This window comes from Corvus cornix, chromosome 2 (genome assembly GCF_000738735.6).
Source record: "Corvus cornix cornix isolate S_Up_H32 chromosome 2, ASM73873v5, whole genome shotgun sequence".
Lineage (NCBI taxonomy): Eukaryota > Metazoa > Chordata > Aves > Passeriformes > Corvidae > Corvus > Corvus cornix.
In genome coordinates, this window is record NC_046333.1 from 27896852 (window position 1) to 27917607 (window position 20756).

The 20756-nt window shown below is 38.2% G+C and overlaps 1 protein-coding gene across 2 annotated transcripts in view; it reads right to left on the minus strand.

Annotated features, from left to right (window-relative positions):
• The window catches only part of TPK1 (thiamin pyrophosphokinase 1), a 309386-nt gene that overhangs the window by 237355 nt on the left and 51275 nt on the right, over positions 1–20756 (minus strand). Inside the window, exon 2 of one of the 2 annotated variants that reach the window (XM_039549358.1) lies at positions 13460–13534. The exons of the other annotated variant lie outside the window; for it this stretch is intronic. Within the exon in view, the coding sequence (XP_039405292.1) occupies positions 13460–13534 (75 nt within the window). The remainder of the gene's footprint in view (positions 1–13459; positions 13535–20756) is intronic. 2 annotated transcript variants of the gene reach the window in all.

The window sequence follows — 20756 nt, forward strand, 5'->3', positions numbered from 1 at the left end:
ATACAAGTAAATGAATGGTTGGTTTTCAGTCCCTAGTGGACACTGGGGCAATTTGTTTATTTTAGCACCGTATCTCAAATGCGGAGTGAATAGGAAGATACCCCAGAAACATTCATGTCATCACAGTATTGGTTGCTCAGAACATGTATGTTTCAAACTTGAATGTGGTGCCAGACGCTCCTTTCCACTGCTTCTGTCAGTATCTGGAAACATTTGGTGTTGGGGTCCCTCCCCCCTGCCATGTAGCCCTGGGGGACAGACACGGTGTTTCCCTGCCCCTGGTCAGTCTCGTTCCCCATTGTTTGTTTTGTGTTCACCTGCGCCAGCAAGGACCCTCGGGTCCCGTGACTGTAACAGTTCCTCAGCAGAGCTCCAGCCATGCTGCTGGAGAAATAAACATCTCTCTGAAACATCTACCAAGATTCGGTCCATATATATTTCTTTTCCACGGGCCTCGTTGTCTGATACAGATGTTGCAGTATCCCCACTGAAACAATGTGGCATCTCAGAAATAGTCCAGGCAGGGTATATACTTGTAGTATGATGTGAAACACAATTCTGATTCTGGTGATGAATCCCAAACACAAAAGGAGGTATGACATGAGAATCAGAAACATCTCCTGATTTAAAAAAATCTCAAAGTGACCTAAGAAACACATGGCTAAAAAGTTACTCAATCACAGCTCAGAGAAAGGAGTTCTTCCACAGAGAAGTCAGGGAAGGACTCAGTGCCCTCATGCAAATCTAAGTCCCACTTTCACATCCTACTTTTTCTAGATTCCCTGGGGCAAGACCAATAGCTCCTAATTGATTGTTGAAAAAGAAATCACTGTACTCCCAAGGGAGCAGAGACTTAAATGACTTTTGACCTCTTCACATGGAAAACCAAAAGCTCAAAACCAAAGCTCAAAATTCTTCAGTCTGTATCAGAGTGGTTTTGACTCTAATGAGAGCATTATTTCTTACCATTCTCTAATCCTTAAAACTTCTGCATGAAATTATCAAATCCACTGATATCCACTATCTACTAGGGTCTAAAAATGACTTCTACCTCCCATCTGAATGTCTACAGTGGCCTTGCTCTCTCAGAAAAAGAACATCTACACAAGTTCTTCTTTTGCAGGTTCAACAACTGTGCCTATGAGCGAAGGAAAATGCATCATTAGGCCCCCTTTAGACCACCATACTAATTAATGGGAAACAGTGATAGTCTTCCTTTATAATACAGTGCTAAGAAAAGTATCCCAAACAAACCAGGAGTAAGAAGATTAATAGGCGTAAAACACCCCTAAACCATTCCAAACAAAATCTTTTATAGTTTCTTTTTAGCAGTGCATTCAGTTTGCAGGCAATGATTGTGCCATTCTTCTAGGCCTGGGAAGGAGCTGGATGCTTCTTTACCACAAACACAACATATAACATGTAAATTTGTTGCCCTGAAGTGCCTTCAAGATCCTTTTCCCCAACCTTTTATGGCTAGTAATATGGATTATCAACTACAGCATCCTGCACTACATTGATAAAGAAGTGGCCTAGACAGTTTGATGCTACTGCATCAGCAAGGACAAAGGTTCAGTGTGCAGTTATTCATGCTATTATAAGCAGTCCTAGTGGGAAAAGATAGGACACTCACGAAAGAAAAAAACCCACCCACACACACACAAAAAAGCACCAAACAAAAAAAATCCAAAACCCCCACAAAAAAATCCTCCCCCCAAAAGCCTGCTAAGACTTGCAGCAGACTTCAACAAATTTTGCACACCTCCAAATTTAATATCTAAACGAGAAGAGCAGCAGCATGCACTTGCAATATAAAAGACAACTCTTTTAGTAAAGATTTATTATGCCAATAACACTAGAGCCTACCTATTGTCCCACACATTTTTAAGGACACTGCATATGTATATTCAAATTGCCAGGGATGAACAGTGGGTCACAAACAAAACTTAAAATGTTGAACTGTGTCAGGCGAATTGATAGTGCATTTATTATTTCTACCCTTTCTTATGCATTTTGGCATAGTCAGTTCTGCTGCCAAAGCATTTCTAGAAGGTGAATATAAAGGATATCAAGCACTATAATCACTGAATGAAATAAGAGTGATGCATTAACGCTCACTCAAATCTGTAGATCTAAAGAAAAAGCAATAAAATTAAATGCATGATTTAGAAGTAATCTTAAACACTAAACTGATCCTAAATTCACCAAGGAAAGCAAACTTCACAAATCACTGCTAAGAGCATTAGCAATCTCCCTCCTAGACAAAAGGTCAGCTTTGGATGACTTGTTAATATGTATCTGGGTTTTACAAAGTCCTAATGAGAATGCTGCTCTCTGACAAAGGTGCATAGACCTACAGAAACAGAGGTGGTCAAGGAAAACGGCAACCACAGCACGTTCAGAATTAGATGATAGCTTTGCAGTCTCCAGGGCCTTAACCTTATTGTCCTTCTCCTGTCACTAAATAGAGAAGGAAAGTTTGACATGGCTAATGGGAAAGACTTGAGAGTAGAAGATAACACTGAGATTAAATAGAGCAGACTAACTACAGACACCAGCTACCACAGAATTTACTTGCCTTTTTATTTTGCATACACTGGCCAAGGAAACAGAAGGGAAAATAACCTGACATCTGGGCTCCTATTCAGGCCTCCAGACCTCCTCAATTTTAGGTACCTAGCAGATATATCTAAATTTCTATGGAGATCCAGAAGATAACTCTGATTTCTGTCCATTGACTGAGGAAAATACTGACATCAACCTAGGAAATTAGTAAACTTTGGCTAAATATCCCAAGAGAGAGAGATGTAACTGGAGGACCCAGTGCACTACTACTTAAGCAACTTTAAACCTTGTCAGTGTGAGAATTAGTGGACATTTACTATGCCTCATGCACCCTCTTATGCTTTCTCTTCTCCTTCAGCAAGCAGAGGGAAAGACAGATTGACAAAAATGTATTAAAAAAAAAGGAAACTGTGACTTTTGCCAAAGAGTTGATGACAATTTATATTATAACACCACCAAGGACAATGTATAGACAAATTGGAAGAACCAGTCTACTTCCTTAATATGTTAATATTCTCAGGAATTAAAATTGGCTACAATCCCTCTTGTCCTGACCTTTTTTTCCCCTAAAAATGATGGATTATACAGTAATGCTCTATGTAGTTGGGCATGTTCCCCACCTCCCTCTCTCTGTCCATGTCTTTTCTCACTTTCTGTTCGCACCATAACTTCTAAAACAGTTATTCAACTTCGGAAAACAAATCAAAAAGCACAGTCTGAGTCTCTGACTAAGCAAGAAAGTGGAGTGAACCAAACCAGACAGTTTTGTGAGATATTCAGAGGGTTCAACCCACTCAAAGTTCTTCATAAAACTACTGCTGACAGAACCTTCTTCTGATGGTCTAAAGCCTTTCCTGAAATTTAAGTACACCTATAGACACCTTAGAACAGCCTCACATGTATTTGTCAAAATGATTACACAGCTCAGTTAAATAGAGTTGACACATGATCTATGTCACACTAAGGGCAATTCATTTGGCAATGACCAAATGTTGTGTCTTCTTGAGCACATTTTGCTGATATTAATCACTTTTTCTAGAAACCTCATCAGCAATCATGTTCCAGATCTGTAATTACTGCACATCTTTTTAGCAATGAAAAGATTTAAGCCTGAATGACAACAGAGGCTTGTTCAAATGCAGCATCCATCACAGAGGACACAATTTTTCACATTTACTTAAAACTGGGATAGGAAGAAAACTATAAAAATTAGAGAAAAATAATTTCTACACTACTTTTGTGATAGAGGCTTACCTAGAAAATTCTTCTGACTGCTAAAATTCTTCAAGTTTGGAAGGTTTTAGAGAATGAGAAAGTATAATGCACTGCTGCTTTGTAAAGGTTTATTCATAGTCATGCTCCATGCAAGGAATAAGGGACCTAATATTTATCCTCCTAGGAATAGAAGGTATAATTCTCATTCCCTTTATCTTGGATTAGCTGTCAAGACAGTAAGTGGACTGTTCAAACATTCTTTGTTTTCAGTGTTTTTAAATCAAGATGAAACATAGGCCAAGCCGTTAAGATGTGCTGCATGACTGCATGTCTCAGCTGCTCAGTGCTCAGCTTTTCTCCCAGTCCTGGATGGGTAAAAGAGAAGGTTAGGAAACCAGAGTCCATTTAAGATGGTAATTTAGGCATTCAAAAGATAATCAAAGTATTTTACTTCTGGTATGATTTGGACCGGACACTGCACTTACATCACTTTTGCCTTGTACCTCAAAGGAATTCAAAATCCAATGGACCCACCTTAATCCTGTACTAAAACATGAGCTGTGTTGTTTTGTTGAACCATGTATTTTCACAGGCTAAATAACTTACTCAAAATTCCTTGTAAAAATCTGAAGTCTATTAGTAACGTGTAGAATTAGCATATCCCCCAAATTAATTTTAAGTAATTGTGACAGCATGTTACGAATTTGTGTTCTTCCATAGGACACTTATGTTGCCAAATAGGGCAGTCTAGCTGCATTCTGAGGCTTTCCAGTTCTTGCACTTCAAAATGTTTGGGGCCTCTTCAAAGACTCGCAGTGTCAAATCAGTCCCTCTTTCTCTTTTCCCCCTCAAAAGAAACACATTTCAGGTGTTCTGTTCTGTGACTATCCAGTTTAACCTGACTGTAAATTACTCATAGCTTATTGCGCCCCACAAACACCAAGCCAATACTGTGGACAACTATGGCCTACTGGAAGCTAGGACCTCAAGCAAAGTGCTTGTTGTAGGTAACATCAAGAAGCTTGCAAGACAAATGCACGTTCAGACAAGGAAAAATTTAGTTACCTGCTTAACGACTTACACTGCCAGAAACAGAACTCCCAGTGAGCCATATCTTGGACTCGTAACATAAGCAGCAAGGGTTTGAAGGAGCTGGGTTTTTTCAAAAAGAAAATCCAACAGAATGATATTCATACTCTAAAGTACCAAATTATTTCAGTGCTAATGCAGCTTACATTGAACCAACATCGATTCTTGTGGTTACACCTTATCCAGGACATCCGACTTAACATTAAGCTTTATTTCAGTGAAAACAGAGGGAGGCCCTCTCTAAAGAAAGACTTTTATGGAAGTCTGAACCAAATTAATGCAAAGTAACTGAAGGAATATTGATACCAATAGCTTCTACATCAGGCTGTGTTAGTCATAAAGCTTCCAACAACGGAAGATGATAATAAAACACCCCTAAAAATTATAGGTTGTCCCAATTATTTCTGAGGTCAGTGGAATTTTCCCCAATGAGAAACCTATGACAATGTTTTGCTTCTGTTCTGATGTGATTCACTGCCAATGAAACCAAAGACAGGCTGATATACATCACCATTTTCTCCTCAGAGTATTAGATAAAGAATTGTTAACTTGCAAGAAAAAAAGGTGTTAATAACCACAATACTTGTTCCACTTCTATGTGCTACATTTTTTGGCTAACATCTAATCAATTACACATTAAAAAAAAAAAACCTACTATGCCGTTTTCTAAATGTAAACACACAGACTATTTTTAGTAACACATTTATACACTGCTGAAATCTAACAAAACAGCCTACTGCACAAAAGAGATGATGAGTAGAGCAGAAAAGTTAGCTATTTTCTGACTTACATGAATTTACAGTTCAATTTTAATACTTGATAATATGGGTGAGCACAAGACAGCGTGTAAACCATTCAGATGAGAAAACCAGCAACCCACCATCCATATTCTCAAATTACTGATGTCCCTTCAGGCACTGAACATAGTGAAGGATACACATGCCATCAGTCAAGTAGCTAATAATACTAGCATCATCTCAACATATTACAGAAGAGTTAAACTGTTCACTGGATGAGTTACTTATAATTGCAGTCACGGTAATAAAGTAATCAAAACTTTTAAAATTCAAAATCTGGAAATATAACAAGACTCAAGCAAATTAAAAAGCCAAGATCCACTTTTAAAAAGCATTGGAAATAAGCGTTGGACCAAGGTGAGCCATTTGTACCACTGTGGGCTTCTTGGGACTTTTTTCTTTTTTGTTTTTTTCTTTTTTTTCCCCCTTATTATTAAAAAAAGGTTTGTCTGGCCTAAGGCAACCCTGGAGTAAGAGAAAAAGGAAGACTACAACACAAGGGTTCGATCCAAAGGCCATCACAGCCAGTGAGAAGACCCTGACACCAGCAACCCTAGATAACATCCATATTTTACAAGACCTTACACTTCACCTTAGGAATGGATTCATGCTGAGCTCTAGCTATGAAAATAATACTTTTGACCTGTAGTAACTCCCAGGGAAACAACCTTTTAAATGCTTTTCACTGTGTAGCTGCAGGCAGTGAAAATCCAAGAGTTCCTTTTATGAATTAAGAACCTGTTCTTTTCTGTCACAGGTCTTAGTTATGCTAACCTCATGCATTCACCTCTCCTCCTTGAGTTCATTCCCAGGACCACTGCTCTTCTTCAATCACTAACAAAATGAGCCATGAATCATCTTGTTTTTCTATTGCCTTATGCTTCTCTTTCTGCTTGGGGTGCTCCAAAGCACTCTCCTGACAATATTTTCCAAAGCGCCTTCTTTCAACAGTCCTCTGGGAAACATCATGGTAACCAGATATATAGCATGATGCTATCAAAGACTTCTATACAGCAAATCTTGTGACAATAGAACTCCCCTAATGGTATTTGCATCCTGGCTTCATAGAAAAAGCTCTGTAATAACCTCCCATTTTTTCCTTGTGCTGTAATCATCTGTTATGCTTCTCACTAGTACTTCAAAGTAATTCTCTATTGTTCTGTTACTCTGTACTTCAGCTCATCAAGGTTTAGTTTTTCAGAGCATCACAGAAGGGAATCTTAATTACTCTTTTTTTTTATTTTTTCACTTTTCAAACAAAATCTCAATTCCATAAAACAAACAAAAAATCCTCTCAGATCTCAGAATTTCCTGCTGCTGGATTTGCAGAGAACTAAAATCAACAACAAAACATATCTAGCTTACTATGTCTCAAATTTTATCAAGAGACCTCATTCTGTCACAGCATCTACTACAGTGAGAGAACTTGAACTCTGCAAAAGGCCTAGAAGATCAGCTCTGTCCTCAGCTTTGCCAATAACTATCTAAAAATTCACAAAAATCAGCGAGACCTACCTTTTAAATTGTCCACACACCTAGGCTATGTCTCGCAAGAGTCCAAATTCCAAACCAGAAAGGCACTAACAATATATATGTCACAAATAGAATAATTTTATCATATTTCTGGCGTTTTAAGCATGGTTTTCTAAAGATAAGTTTAAGCTTCCAGTTCACCACTGAAAATCTGGTAGAAATCAAGCTTATACACCAAGTCATAGGCAAAGCGTAGTCTACAAAAACTCTCTTCCCAAAATCCCTGCTAGTGCAAATTACTGCATGTCCTATGATCCAGATCCTACTTTGTTCCTTGAGTCCTGTGTCCAGTTCTGTCTTGTCTCATTTCAAGAAAGACACTGAGGTGCTGGAACATGTCCAGAGAAGGGCTACAAGGCTGATGAAGGGTCTGGAACACAATTCCTATGAGGAGCAGCTGAGGGAGCTGGGGTTGTAGCCTGGAGAAAAGGAGGCTCAGGGGAGACCTTATCACTCTCTACAATTGCCTGAAAGCAGGTTGTAGCCAGGTGGGGGTCAGCCTCTTCTCCCAGATAACAAGTGACGGGATGAGAGGATGTAGCCTCAAGCTGCTCCAGGGAAGGTTCAGGCTGGACATCAGAAGGAATTTCTTCACAGAAAGGGTTGTTAAATATTGGAATGGGCTGCCCACGGAAGTGATAAAGTCACAGCCCTATGAGATGTTCAAGAAACGACTGGATGTGGCATGTAGTGCCATGTGCCAGGTGGTGATCAATCAAAGGTTGGACTCGATGATCTTGGAGGTCTTTTCCAAATGATTCTGTGTTTCATTTCCAAGCCTAAAGCATGGGACTAGCCAGCCCTAGAGAGGGGCAGGTTTTCTTGTTCCTAAAGTATATCATAGATTCCCTACCCTCAAGAACACTTGAAATTACTCCTCTGAGACTCCTGTAGTTGTAGGACCTAACTCACTGCATGCAATCTAACAACAGGCATATCACCATAACAAAATCTTGTTTAAATCTAAATTAAGTGGCACAGAACATCAAATTTAAGTTATTAAATACAAACTAGAAATTATACTCCTGTTTTGATTCAAATATGGAAAAACGAACTTGATATTGACGTTTTAGTAGAACAGAGTCCCTCTGTTTGGAGGAGAGAACAGAATAGTTTAGCTGAGGCCAGCAGTAAGAGTTACTGCTAGTCTAAGATGCCTGCTGGAAAGTGCAATAAAGCATACAAGTCCATGTGACATCCCAATCACCATTTTTATGAACATTTTCCTATTTATTAATAGTAGCTGCTCTGAATTCCCTCAAGTTTTATGCCAACTGCCAATTCTGGGTCCAGTACAAATTTGAGATATATTACAAGTAAGTTCAGCTAAAAATGAAAATAAAAGGTGAGAAAAAAAGCTCACCATATGCCAACAAGGCAAGTCCATTGATGACAAGTAAAAGGGCAAGTGAATGGCTGCATGTACTAATAATTCTGAAAGTGTAGGTGAGTTCAACCCTTAAAGACAATGAGGAAAAGGTATCAATCATAGAGAAGAAAAAAATAGCACCAGGGAAAGTCAGTTTATTTCCCCTCCTCTTATTAAACTACATTATCTTTTTTTCTGCTCTGAGACAGTAAAACTGTTCCAACTAATCTGTTACCTTCCCCTCTGTACATCTGAACTGATACCTGAACTTTATATTGCCACTTGTATCTTATTCCCCTTTACACATAGCTCTTGGACCTCAACTGAAGACATTCAAAATATCAATCACCAATTACATTGCAGACAAAACCATGTGGAACATAAAATGTATGGGAGCATGTGGCATTCAAAGACAGATGACTCGGAAATTGGTGATACAAATCAGCACCTTTCCTGACTTGATTATTTACTAAGAGGAGATTTTTTGCAATGCACAGTCACCTCTAGGTGCTAACCAACCATTCATTATCAGCATTTTCACCAAAGAGTAGGCTAGCCTTGACAGGAAAGTTGCCTGATGATTATCAAGATAAGATTCAGAATGCAACAGCTGCTTTGATTGTTGCAATATGGGTATTGATAGAGATGGAAAATTGCGAAAAACTCAGTTTATGGATAAGCGATCACAATAGAAATAGTCTAAGAAAATACCATTTACATGAAGACAATTTAACAGAGTTTGGATTTGACTTACTACACTGCTGCTGTAGAAGAATGATTTCTACTATCTCAGTATATAGACCCCCCACAAAATACAGAGCTGAACACTCCAAGATGAGCAACATTCCTCTTTCTGGAGCTCCTCTGTTGTCATGATCTACAAGGTGTCACAAAATACCTATATATTATGCATATGAAGTGGCTGGTCATGTTGTCTATAGACCAGCATGAGAAGACAGAGCTAGACCCCAAGTTCCTTCACTGAAAAGAATGGTCCATGGAAGAGACTATTAACAGACATGCACCTGAAGGACAGACATTTTTGCAGCCTGGTTGCATAGATGTCTCCTTCCCATCTGCTTGTCCAACATTAAACCCACCTCCCACAAGTCAGGATTCAGTCAGCCCATTCCAAAGGGATGTTGGTAGCTTATTTTAATACATCAGCCAAGTACATTTGGTAGTATGAATGGCTAGTATTTAAAGTCGTTCAACATGTTTTGTTTGATTAAAAGCTTTCACAGAAAGAGTTTATTTGTGGAAAGAAATCACAGTCCTTTTGAAGGAGGCACAATGGCCAGTGCATCACAACCACTGTGAGAACTAAAAAATACCCACGGACTCATTTTCCTACTGTAAAGCACAGCTTTACAGATTGCTGTAGAATGTTGCCATTTCACTCTGACTTTTAAAACGATAATCTTATTTTCCAGAGCATAACTCCTTGTTCTTTAAAGCTGCCACTGTCAACAGTTAAGAGTGGAAAGTACTCTGCAATGTACAGCCATGTAACATCCTATTGTAAAGCAGGGACATGAAGACAATTCTGGATTGTTTGAGTAGCTTGTAGGGGTAATGTTTTCAGAAAAAAAACCCCAATTTTCAGATGCTGAACTTAAGACAATTTCACTGAGGTGATTTCTCAGCAATAATTCTCCCTCTTCCCTAGGGAGACATCAAAAAACCAGAGCACTTGCAATCACGAGACATAGCTGAAATTCTTGGAATAAGTAAGTCATTGCATTTCTGATTAAAGAGATTTTAAAGAACAAAATCAAAGTCTCATGAACTTTCTTTTGCACCCCAGAAAGCCCATTCTGTTTTCAGCCACTAAAACCTGGGCTTCTGTACTTTTCAAACTTAACATAAAGACAGCTTCAGACTTTCAACTCACAGTCAATTCCGTGAAAGAGATATTTACATTTGAAATCACTGGAAAAGTAGCCAGAGAGACTAATTCAAACTGGATTTTTTCACAACCATTTTTTTTTTATTATTAAACAGGATTCAAACCAGGAGCTAGAAACTTTGCATAAGCAGGAATTTAGCATGTGTGACAGTGTTGTTAAGGTAAGGCCCACTGGATCCAGTCTTCCTTACAGAAAACTCACAGACGGAAAGATGTGCAGCTCTGAGAAAAGCAGGGCCCTGACCCTTCCATATATTTTCCACATTACCTATTCCCCTTTACTGACCTTTTCTCTTTAAATTCTCCTTCTATTTGGTTTGTCCCCTTTTCACTATACTAAACCCAATAAATCCTCCAGGGAACAACCAGTATTTTCTGCCATATTAGTCGTCATCCTGCTTTTGCAAACTATCCCTTCTCCAGCATTACATCCATCCTGCTTTTAGGACAGCACTAATCACATGACTGTATCAAACACCAAACAAGTGAATATATTCTAGATTGATTTACTACAGTAATGATACATAATAGACTAAAATCATATAGTCCTTAGCTTGTACTGCTTCACTATTGCCACGTATCCAGCTTGTAGGGCAAGAATGGTAAAAGATGTCTCCTGAAGTGATGAATCTGATTTCAGTGTCCTTCACAAAGCACAGGGAAGTTCATGCAAACTGGTACAGACTGAAATAGTTCTTTTGAAAGTATGTCAGTAAAAATAGATTTCATACACGTGTGTAATAAGACAAAGGTTAATTAGGTGCAACCACGTTTTCTTGAGGTCGAGAGGAGTTACACCTGGGATGATTTTAGCCTAGAATAGCCACTTATTGATGATTTTTATTTTTTTTTTTTAACTTAAGACATATCACATCACACCATTTTTACTTGACACTAAACTGACAGGGCTAATGAAAGAAGTTATTTTGATAGGGCACAACCTACTTGAAAAAAACACATCTCAGCATTCTGTACTCAGTATAACACCCAAGATTCCTGTAACTCAGAGAAGTGGGACGATATTTTATCTTCTTTTTCCTTTGCATTTTCTCTCCTTTTCACCCCCAGTTTGTGTAGCTGGCAGTATTCTGTGGATTAACAGCTTCATTATTTCCTTCTCATCTCTCCTTTATGATATCTCAAGCATATACAGCTGGTCACTGAGCACTCTTCCTAAGGATGATTCTTTCAGAACTTCTTTCAGTTCACATAACAAACCCCCAGATTCTCCTAGTCCTGCAACAGTCCCTGTGCTAACGCTCCTTCAGAAGCAGGATCCAGAAAACTGCTTACAGTCCACTGGCACTGTAAGCCAGGCATTACCAAAACCTTGTCCGGGACTCACTAAGGTTTGCGGATGCTGAGATGCTTTGAAGAAAAACATTTCATACTTACCATGTAACCAGCTCCATCTTTCATTTTACTTAGATAGAAAATATCCACCTATTTCTTAAAATAATCTACCAGCAAAAGTCTTAGTAGCTTAATTAGGACTTCTGCTTCTCCCACACATTCTTTGGAAAACTTATTTACAGCACGAGTGATCACTTTCAACACAGTTATGCTCAAAGAACAGGAACCCATTAAGGTAGTTTCAAACAAGACAGTCTTTGGCCAACTTGATTTTATTCAGCTCCTTATTTTAACCCTTCACAGAAGCACTACAGTTAAAGGCTCATTAGTGTTACAGGAAGAAGCACTCTATGCCCCAAGGTTTGCTCAAAAGAGAAAGACTTAAAACTCCAAAGGGCAGACAAAAAAAAAAGTCTGATCAACAAAATACAGCAAAAAGAAATACATGCAAGGTACTACAAGACACTAAATACTGCCATTCAGAAGCTGTGAATGTCTGGTTTACTGACTCTTTTTTTAACCCCAGTCCCCAAACAGTAAAGGTGGGACAAAGAAATAAGATCAAATACTTCACCTTGGTTTCTTCTCTACTTAATATAGAGCAGGTGTTTCAATATATCTTTTTAAATGAAAAAATATGTAGAATCACGTCTATAAAATAACTGGACAGCCCTTCCACTGAGCACTTCTCACTTTCTTGCTGATTATGCAAATGAAAGTGAGTCTGTTTGGGGTACAGCACTTGTTCAGATGCTTTGAAGCATCTTGTACAACTCCCTTTTTTTATCACTCCTCTGGCTATATAGGTACCTAATTTGGGTTTACTGGAATTAAGAGTTATAAATACATTCAGCTCACTTCATCCCTTATTCCAATTCATTTAAACTGTACAGCTACCCCCTGCCAGTCCTTACGCCTATGGTGCAACCAAACAGCTCTATCTGCTCCAGTTAGGAGGAATCTCTTTGCAAGGTTCCCATCCTGGGAACAAGTTAGAGACAGTTCCTGTGGCTTTTCAGAAAGCTTCTGAAGGACTACATTCCTGCACGGAGAAATTAATAGCTCCAAGCTTGTAAGGATTTACATATCTCCACAAAATGTCAGTAAATCTGAAGCTATCATACCAGAGATGATGATTAGCACTGTGCATATTTAACAAAGGGGTAGTGAAATATGATTTGCATATTTCTGACAAGCATGCAAATTCCCCACTGCTTTCACAACTCAATATCTACACGATTCATTTTATTTTGATTAAATATAACACATTTCACTGATGACCTTTAAGGAAATGCTCACTTCCAGACTCTTAAATGCACCGTTGACCTGCTACACTTTGTCAGCAAAACAATGATCATTCCTAAGAAGCCTCTGAAAAGCTACAGTCTTACACAGATCAGTCCACAAAGTTGCCACTGACATATGCAATGCAGGGATGCAGAATTTGCATAATCAGCTCATTTGCTGCATTCAGCAACAAGGAACATACTCTGCTAATTCACACCCTCACCAGAAGGTTGCTCCAGTAAAGAGGAAATTGCCACACTGCAATTCAAGAGACATGAAGTACATTAGCTGGGTAACAGCTGAGAAAATAAGCAAATGAAGATGTATGTAAGTTATTATTACCTCTGCTCCACAGACAATGAAAATGACCTTTGTTGAAAGGCTGGTTCAGAATCAGAAGGCAAAACTTCAGGTTCCCTGTAAGATAAATGTTGGTTCTCATTAGCAAGAATACTGATTTTTTGTCCTTTTTTTAAATTTTCTTTTTGCCAGATTAATTTTAGTCCAACCACATCAGAGTAACTCCACTAATTTCCTTGCTTCTTAGGTTTTACCACTGTCAGATTGAGAAGCTGTCAGAACCTCATAAGATACCGTTTACTTGGTAGGGTTTTACTAAATGTTCAATTTATAAGTGACTTTTATTTACTGAAGGCCATCCTCAACAGCTCTCTCATTTAATCTCCCACTCGCTGCTGCTGCCTGAATGCAGCAATTACTGATATGAGCTTCACCTTGGTCTCTGTTAATGGGGAAGGCTGGAGGAGACTCCATATAAAGATGTCTCTAACCTACATCCAATATTCCACCCTCCTGGAGGATGCAGAACTCTTGCTGCCATCAGTGGCTTCTGCGCCCGTGCTTTCATATCATTAGAAACTCTAACTGTGGTAGATACATTACAAATGAAGAATGAAAGGCCATGACCTAGGAGCTTAAAAACACAAGCTAATAAAAGCAAAAGTGTACTTTAACCTGTGTTATCTAGGTGATACTGCAGACCAAAAATTTCAGTGGATTTACCAGCCCAACTTGATTGACCTCATAAAGCCTCCCGCCCGTGCAAAACGTGCACTGTGAAGGTCGATAATAAACCTACAGATAGAAAAGCCTTAAAAGAAAAAAAATTACATATAATACGATACACTTTGAATTTAAAGAGTAAATACGTAAATCTTTTGATGGCTGCCTGTGGTGGGATTTGCATTATTTCACTTCCTAATTATCTTGCCAATCATATAGGAATACAAGTTTCCCCTGGAGCTTGATAACCTTAGGCAATCAAGTTAATGAATATTATTTGGTCATGTGAAACCACTGTAACTGAAAAAAGAAAACCTCTATCACTAGAAAGTCTTTTGAGAAGATCCAGTATAACAGGAGGCAGAAGGCTACAGCAGAAGCCTGTGGCTTAAGCCATATGATGTTATCAAGAAAAATACAGCTGCCCAAATTCCTGAAGTTGAAGGAACATCTAGGGATGGGAGTTGGGAGGGGCAGTCTTTAAAATAATTAAATGCGTGGTGAGGAGAATGAAGTGAAGGTTAGCACACTGGGATACCACTGTTCTGCATCTTCTGCACCTTTTCTTTTGAGTGATTTAGGGTTTCCCTCCCCACTGACCCATTCGATGCCTCAGTTTCCTAAAACAGAAGCAACAGTATTGTCCTCCTTCATATGTATCAAGGGAAACATAAATAAAGACCTAGATGATTTTTACTCCAGTAAAAAATCAACATTACTATCACAGCTATCTTCTGCCTGGTGCACTCAAATACTTTTCCTCATGTCTTCTGCTTGCATCTTTGCTGACATGGGCCTCACTTCCATTTAATTAATGTATATAAAGGGGAATAAACTTTCATAGGGAATAAATGGAGAGGTGGAAGGACCAAGTAAACACAGGAGAGTGAGAAAGTTTTTTCTTTGTGTAGTCTGAACAGTTTTGCCTTGTCCTTGAACTTTAAGAGAAAGGCAGAAAACAATATATTGAAACTAAGTGCCAATTTCCAGCTGCCTCACAGAATGGGACCTCAGCAGCAGATCTCCTAATGATTGTTAAGTGAGAAAGGCTGCCAACTCTTTGTGTTAAACATAATCATCTAGTGATGCCCTCCATTGAAAATAGCCAGCAAATATCCCAGGTTCTGTTACTGGTATGATAATACAAACGGACATGGGTGCTGTAAGCCTGTTCTTGCTAGAGAATCACAAAAGGCATTTCTGTGCCTGTTTTAAACCCTTAAGCCTTATCAGCATATGGAAACAGCCATAGATTCCAGCTTTTTTTGCACATTGGGATTTGTACATCATTGTACTCTTGTTATATATATTAGGGTACATTTTTGAAGCCAAGGCCTGACTGTTGGTGTCCACACGGAGATTTCTGAGGCTGATTTTCAGAGATGACACTCCAACAGCTTCCGGTGAGGCCTGTAAGAGCTGCTGGGTCTTACATGTTCAGTCATTGCAAAGAAGCCAAGCAGGTGCCCCCAGCACACACAATTAGGAGATGGGGGTGGGGTTATGTGTTCAGCATTGTCTGGTTTTTGGGTTTTTAAAAGTACAGTTATGGGTTGAAAAAGTGATGAAATAGAAATTATTGTTTCACCTGCTCTTAAAGAAGTGAACATTCCAGTCATTTCAAACCAGTCATTTCATACAATTAATGCATGATAAAATGCTATGATTAATGCTGCCAAAATGAGCCTAAATGTCAGTATTTTAATGGTGCCTGCTGAGTTAATATAAAGCTGCACACAAGGCTCAGTCCTCAGTAGATGTAAAACAGTAATAAAATTGAGCTGCAATAATTAACAACCATTGCCCTAAAAACTATTAATAAATTGGGACATCTGATGGCAAGGACCACATCAACAGACAGAATATGCAACACCCATTACTCTGAGAAAAACTGATGAGAGCTCACTGTGCCACTGCTCCGAGCACTCTACTGGCTATTCATTTGAAAACAAATCTACTTCAAGGCCATTTATCTTTAAAAGCCCTTAACAAATTAGGAAGCATCTATCTCCTGGATTGTCTGCCCATCTATTTTTCAAAAGATAATTAGCACCCTGACCCAACCATTAATGACATTGTGCTCTGTTTAGACTAACAGGAAAGAGGATTCTGTAAGCAAGGAATCAGCAGCAAAAATAACCTGTCCCCAGATATAGGTATCTCCATTGAAGAAACTTTTGTGAGCCTTTTGCTAAAGGCAGAACAAGTTTGTCTCTTGCATAGTTTCTTCCATTTTTAGTATAATTTTCTTTTTCATTATGTACTTTTGCAGCTCTTGAGCAAATTCAACCATCTGCAGCAAAAGCAGGAAAGAATAAATTCCTCCCTAAAAACCTCCAGCTTATTCTTGATATTTACATCAACACAGAGAATAAATGGACTCAAGTCCCAAAGTCAAATGTCCTCCTGTAGAAGAATTAGCCATGCACTTAAGGCCTGATTTCTACAGGAAAGGAGGATGACTACAGGAAATTTTTACATGCATTTAAGGAACCAAATTCTTCCCCCCTCTTGTTTTTCTATTTGATGCTTATAAACCTAGCAGTCTTACTGGCATAACTTACAAAGTATGTATTAACATGTGCACAACTATGTGAACAGGCAGTTATATGAAAAAATATAGTAAAAAAGTCTTTTAGCAGACTTGGAAAATTCTTAATCTTTGAATAAAGCTGGATCACTTTTAATCCTGCTGGAAACCTGTCCTAAGTTACAAATCAATCAATCAATCAATCAATCAACAATTCCTACAAGTTTCTACTAGCAACATCAGTGAATAATCTCATCCTTTCTGAAAACTTTTTTCTTTCCCTTCTTTCTAAAACTATTAAGCTGAACTTCTTTGATGAAACTTCTCATAGTTGCTTTGAAAAGGACTTCTATCAAAGTGTTGTGAATATCCCTGATAGCCTATGCACTGCCTATGCAATGACTTTTTACCACATTGTAACTCACTCAGAACAATTCCAATATATTTTAGAGCACAGATTTGCTATTCTAAAAGCCTTCTTGGCTTCTCCCTGTCATATTATACTCATCTAGCTATTTTATAAATATTTATAATATCATTATGCATTTTTTATTGATTTCCCCTTGCCACGTGCCAGTCTTCAGGCTGTATGTCTGTCACAAAGCATATGCAAAAGGCATATATGTCTTTAAAAATATATATTTTTAAAGACAACCTTTTCCCTGCCAATAAAACAATATATGCCACTTTGCTTCCTTTCAGTGTTAGAATCATATCACTAGGAGTTTTTCTGCATACTGTGAGGTTCTTGGCTATTGAATTTTCTGAGGCAAGGAAAAAACTTTCAATGCTTCAAACAAGAGGGCCTTTGGGAAAGATCACTGCTATTCCTAGACTTTCTGACATGATGCAAATGGTAATACACAATGGGGGGCACATGACTTCAAAGTCAGAGCTTTGGCTGTAGAAAGGGGCTTCCAATAAACAATTGATGTTTCGGTTTTGTTTTTTGGTATTTGTGTTTTACTGTTTGCCTGAAGAGGAGTCATTCCCTTCCTTTACAGTGATCCATCAAACATCAACAAAGAATCAGGTTTGGTACAGAGGAAAAAGTAGGAAAGAGACAGGTAGTACAGGTGCAGAGCTGAAAGCTGGAAGTTGGTTATAGGTTTCCAGAAAACTTCTGTACTGATAGAAATATATCTAAATACCCAAGATACTAACCAAGATCTATTGAAAAGACACTGCAGTACACACGTTCTTGATCATATAGGTGGAATTCCAACAGCTTCTGAGAGAAAAAGCTCTGAATGATCTCACTGAAAATTTCTTCCTGCTCATGTTGCTGCTCTCACATCAGTCTACAGATATATCATGATATATATTTAAATATACCATGACAGCAAAAACAAACAAAAAACCACAAACAAACCAACCAAACAAAAAACCCACAAAAACCCCCAAACAAAACAAACAAAAAACCCCAAAAACCAAACCAAACCAACAAAAAAACCCAAACAAAAAAACCCCAACAACAACAAAAAAACCTAAAAAAACAAAACAAAAAAACCAAAACCAAAACCCAAACAAATAAAAAACCTAAAAAGAAAAAAAAAATTGGTTTTCGGTACCATAACTTACTGAGAAAATTTCTACCCATCAGATTAATTTTAAATGAACAGTCACTGCCTACTTAAATGTCAGAGTATGTAGGAAGGAACAAGGCTTTTTTTCACAATTCCCAAACTGACTGATAAGACAGGAGAGCAACAGGCTGAGGCAGCTCTTTGTATGGCAGTTGAAACTTCTTCAGCTGCACAAGAATTAACATCAAAATTGAGATTCTAATAATTCCACGTAAGTTATATTTACTGTGAGCCCATCATAATAAACCCTAAAGAAAGCATTTCATTAAACCAGCAAATATAACAAAACTACAGTGACATTAGATAAGGTTATTGCTACAGATTACCAGAGCAAGATTACTGAGGCAACTTGAGGTTTTCAAACTAAAACAAAGGAGTTCGGGGGATCAGCGCCAAATCTACACCATTTTCTGCCAAGTAAGCACCTGTCTCCAAGTGTTAAATCCAAAAGTGATACTCTGCTTCAGGGCTTTTTTCAAGAGCTACCATTCACTTCCCAAACATACTCAAAAGGAATAATCTCTCCACTAGGAATGAAGTAAATGATTGATTAGACAGAAACTAAGGTGGCACGGGCCAGTCAGACTAAGGAGCATTCCCTGTTTCCTGAAAGAGACTTCTGCCTCACAACACAAGATTCTGGTTTTATCAATTAATGTCTCTGGCAGCTCACTACGAGCACCATGTAGGTCTACCTTAGCAAGCAGCATAGCAGAATAAAATCAGTCTGTAAAGCAAAACTGTTGGTGCTGAAGGTATGATATTCACACTACACATGTTTTGGGAGAAAGGGAGAGAGGGAGGCTACTTCAGGTTAAGCATAGTCTGGTTTTGTAGACGTATTAGCAGTAGGAGAGCATTATGTGCATGCCTGGAGCATGTTTTTATCCAAAAGGAAATTGGTTTACATATTCCAAAACCATTCTGCAATGTAAAGCAAACCACAGCAAACAGGCAGGATCATTAGACTTGCTTCAAAGTCATATTCTTGATCCAAAATAAAATGTTAATGTAAATATGCCAATAGCCACATGACTTTTGACTCTTAAATTTTTATTTATATTTTTTAAACAATGCCTTTACCAAACTAACATGACTAATGCCACAAGATCAGTTCAGTCTACATAACACTTTTGTAATTTTATACTCATCAAAATTTGGTTCTAACTTAAGATTTTTATACTTAATAGACAATTTGACACTTTTACCTATCACGTAGGGAAGGTGTGAGAGGGAGTTAACTCAAAACTTACAAATATAGCATTATAAATTCCTGAAGAAGCACTTAACATCAAATCCTAAGATGCTACTTTCTTTCAGGCTAGAAACTCACTTTGAACAGAACAAATAGTGCACCTTATACAAAAACAATCCTCATTCTGCTGTTCTCTTTCTTGAGCCAAGATTTCCCCCAACAGTGCTTCCTTTTATTGGGAAGTCCAGTGCTCTGCTGTGATAGCAAGGAATATAAAAAAGGATCATTTCATAGAATCATTATGCAGACCAAATCAACACCCTAAAATATAAACATTTCACGTTTTAAAAATTTCACAACTCCTGCAGAACTACTACTCTGAAAATGGAAAAACTTCAAGTCAGTAAAATCTACTTCCTCCATCTGTGCTCTTGCTGAAAAGGTAGTTGTCAGCTTTAATTCAGAGAAACAGTTAAGCTTATTGTATTAATTATGGCCACTACTTACAAAACACTGTGTAGCTGCTTTTTACCACACTGAATCCCAAGCCTCCAAATAAGCCATTTAATTTTCCTCATAACAGTGACAACTCCCATAATAAACCAGCACAAATTATGCAAAAGGATCCCAGACCTTACAAACATGTTCTCAAACTTATTGAGTGAATAAATCAAATATGCATACCCAACTGATTTTCATGCAAAAGCACTGTTATCCCTGTCAATGCATTTTAGTGCTAATTTTTTCATGTAAATTCTATTGATTTTTAAATATTTTGCAGCTCTTAATTCTCCAGGCAAATTCCAGCAAGAAGAGTAGGAAGAAAAGGGGATTTGTGCAAACAGTCTTATTGAAAAGCTGCAGTGTGTTACCCTCTGGAGAACCCTCTACAAGAATTTATGTGGATGAATTCAAACCAACTAATTTCTTACAATAAGTTACAAACATGGCCATACACATGGGATAATCTACCCACATCATCAACCACTGTGCCTAGAAGGGTGCCATGCCTTGCAACGAAATTTGTCAATTAATTCTGGTGCTTCTCTGGAGAATGTGAGAGCTGCATTTCTGATCTCAGTGTGTGATGGGACACTTCTTTTCATACTAAGTCCTATTGTCTATAGATGCATTTCTGAGTGCTTGGGACTTCTGCTCTTTATGTGTGAAACATAGTCTGGTCAAGCAGAATAAGATCACACAGTTCCCAGCAGTGAATCTTCAGTTTTAGATAACTTGTCCAGCATCACAAAGAAACTTCATGGTAGGATTCAACTCTCTAGGGCAACACCGAACTGAACTGAA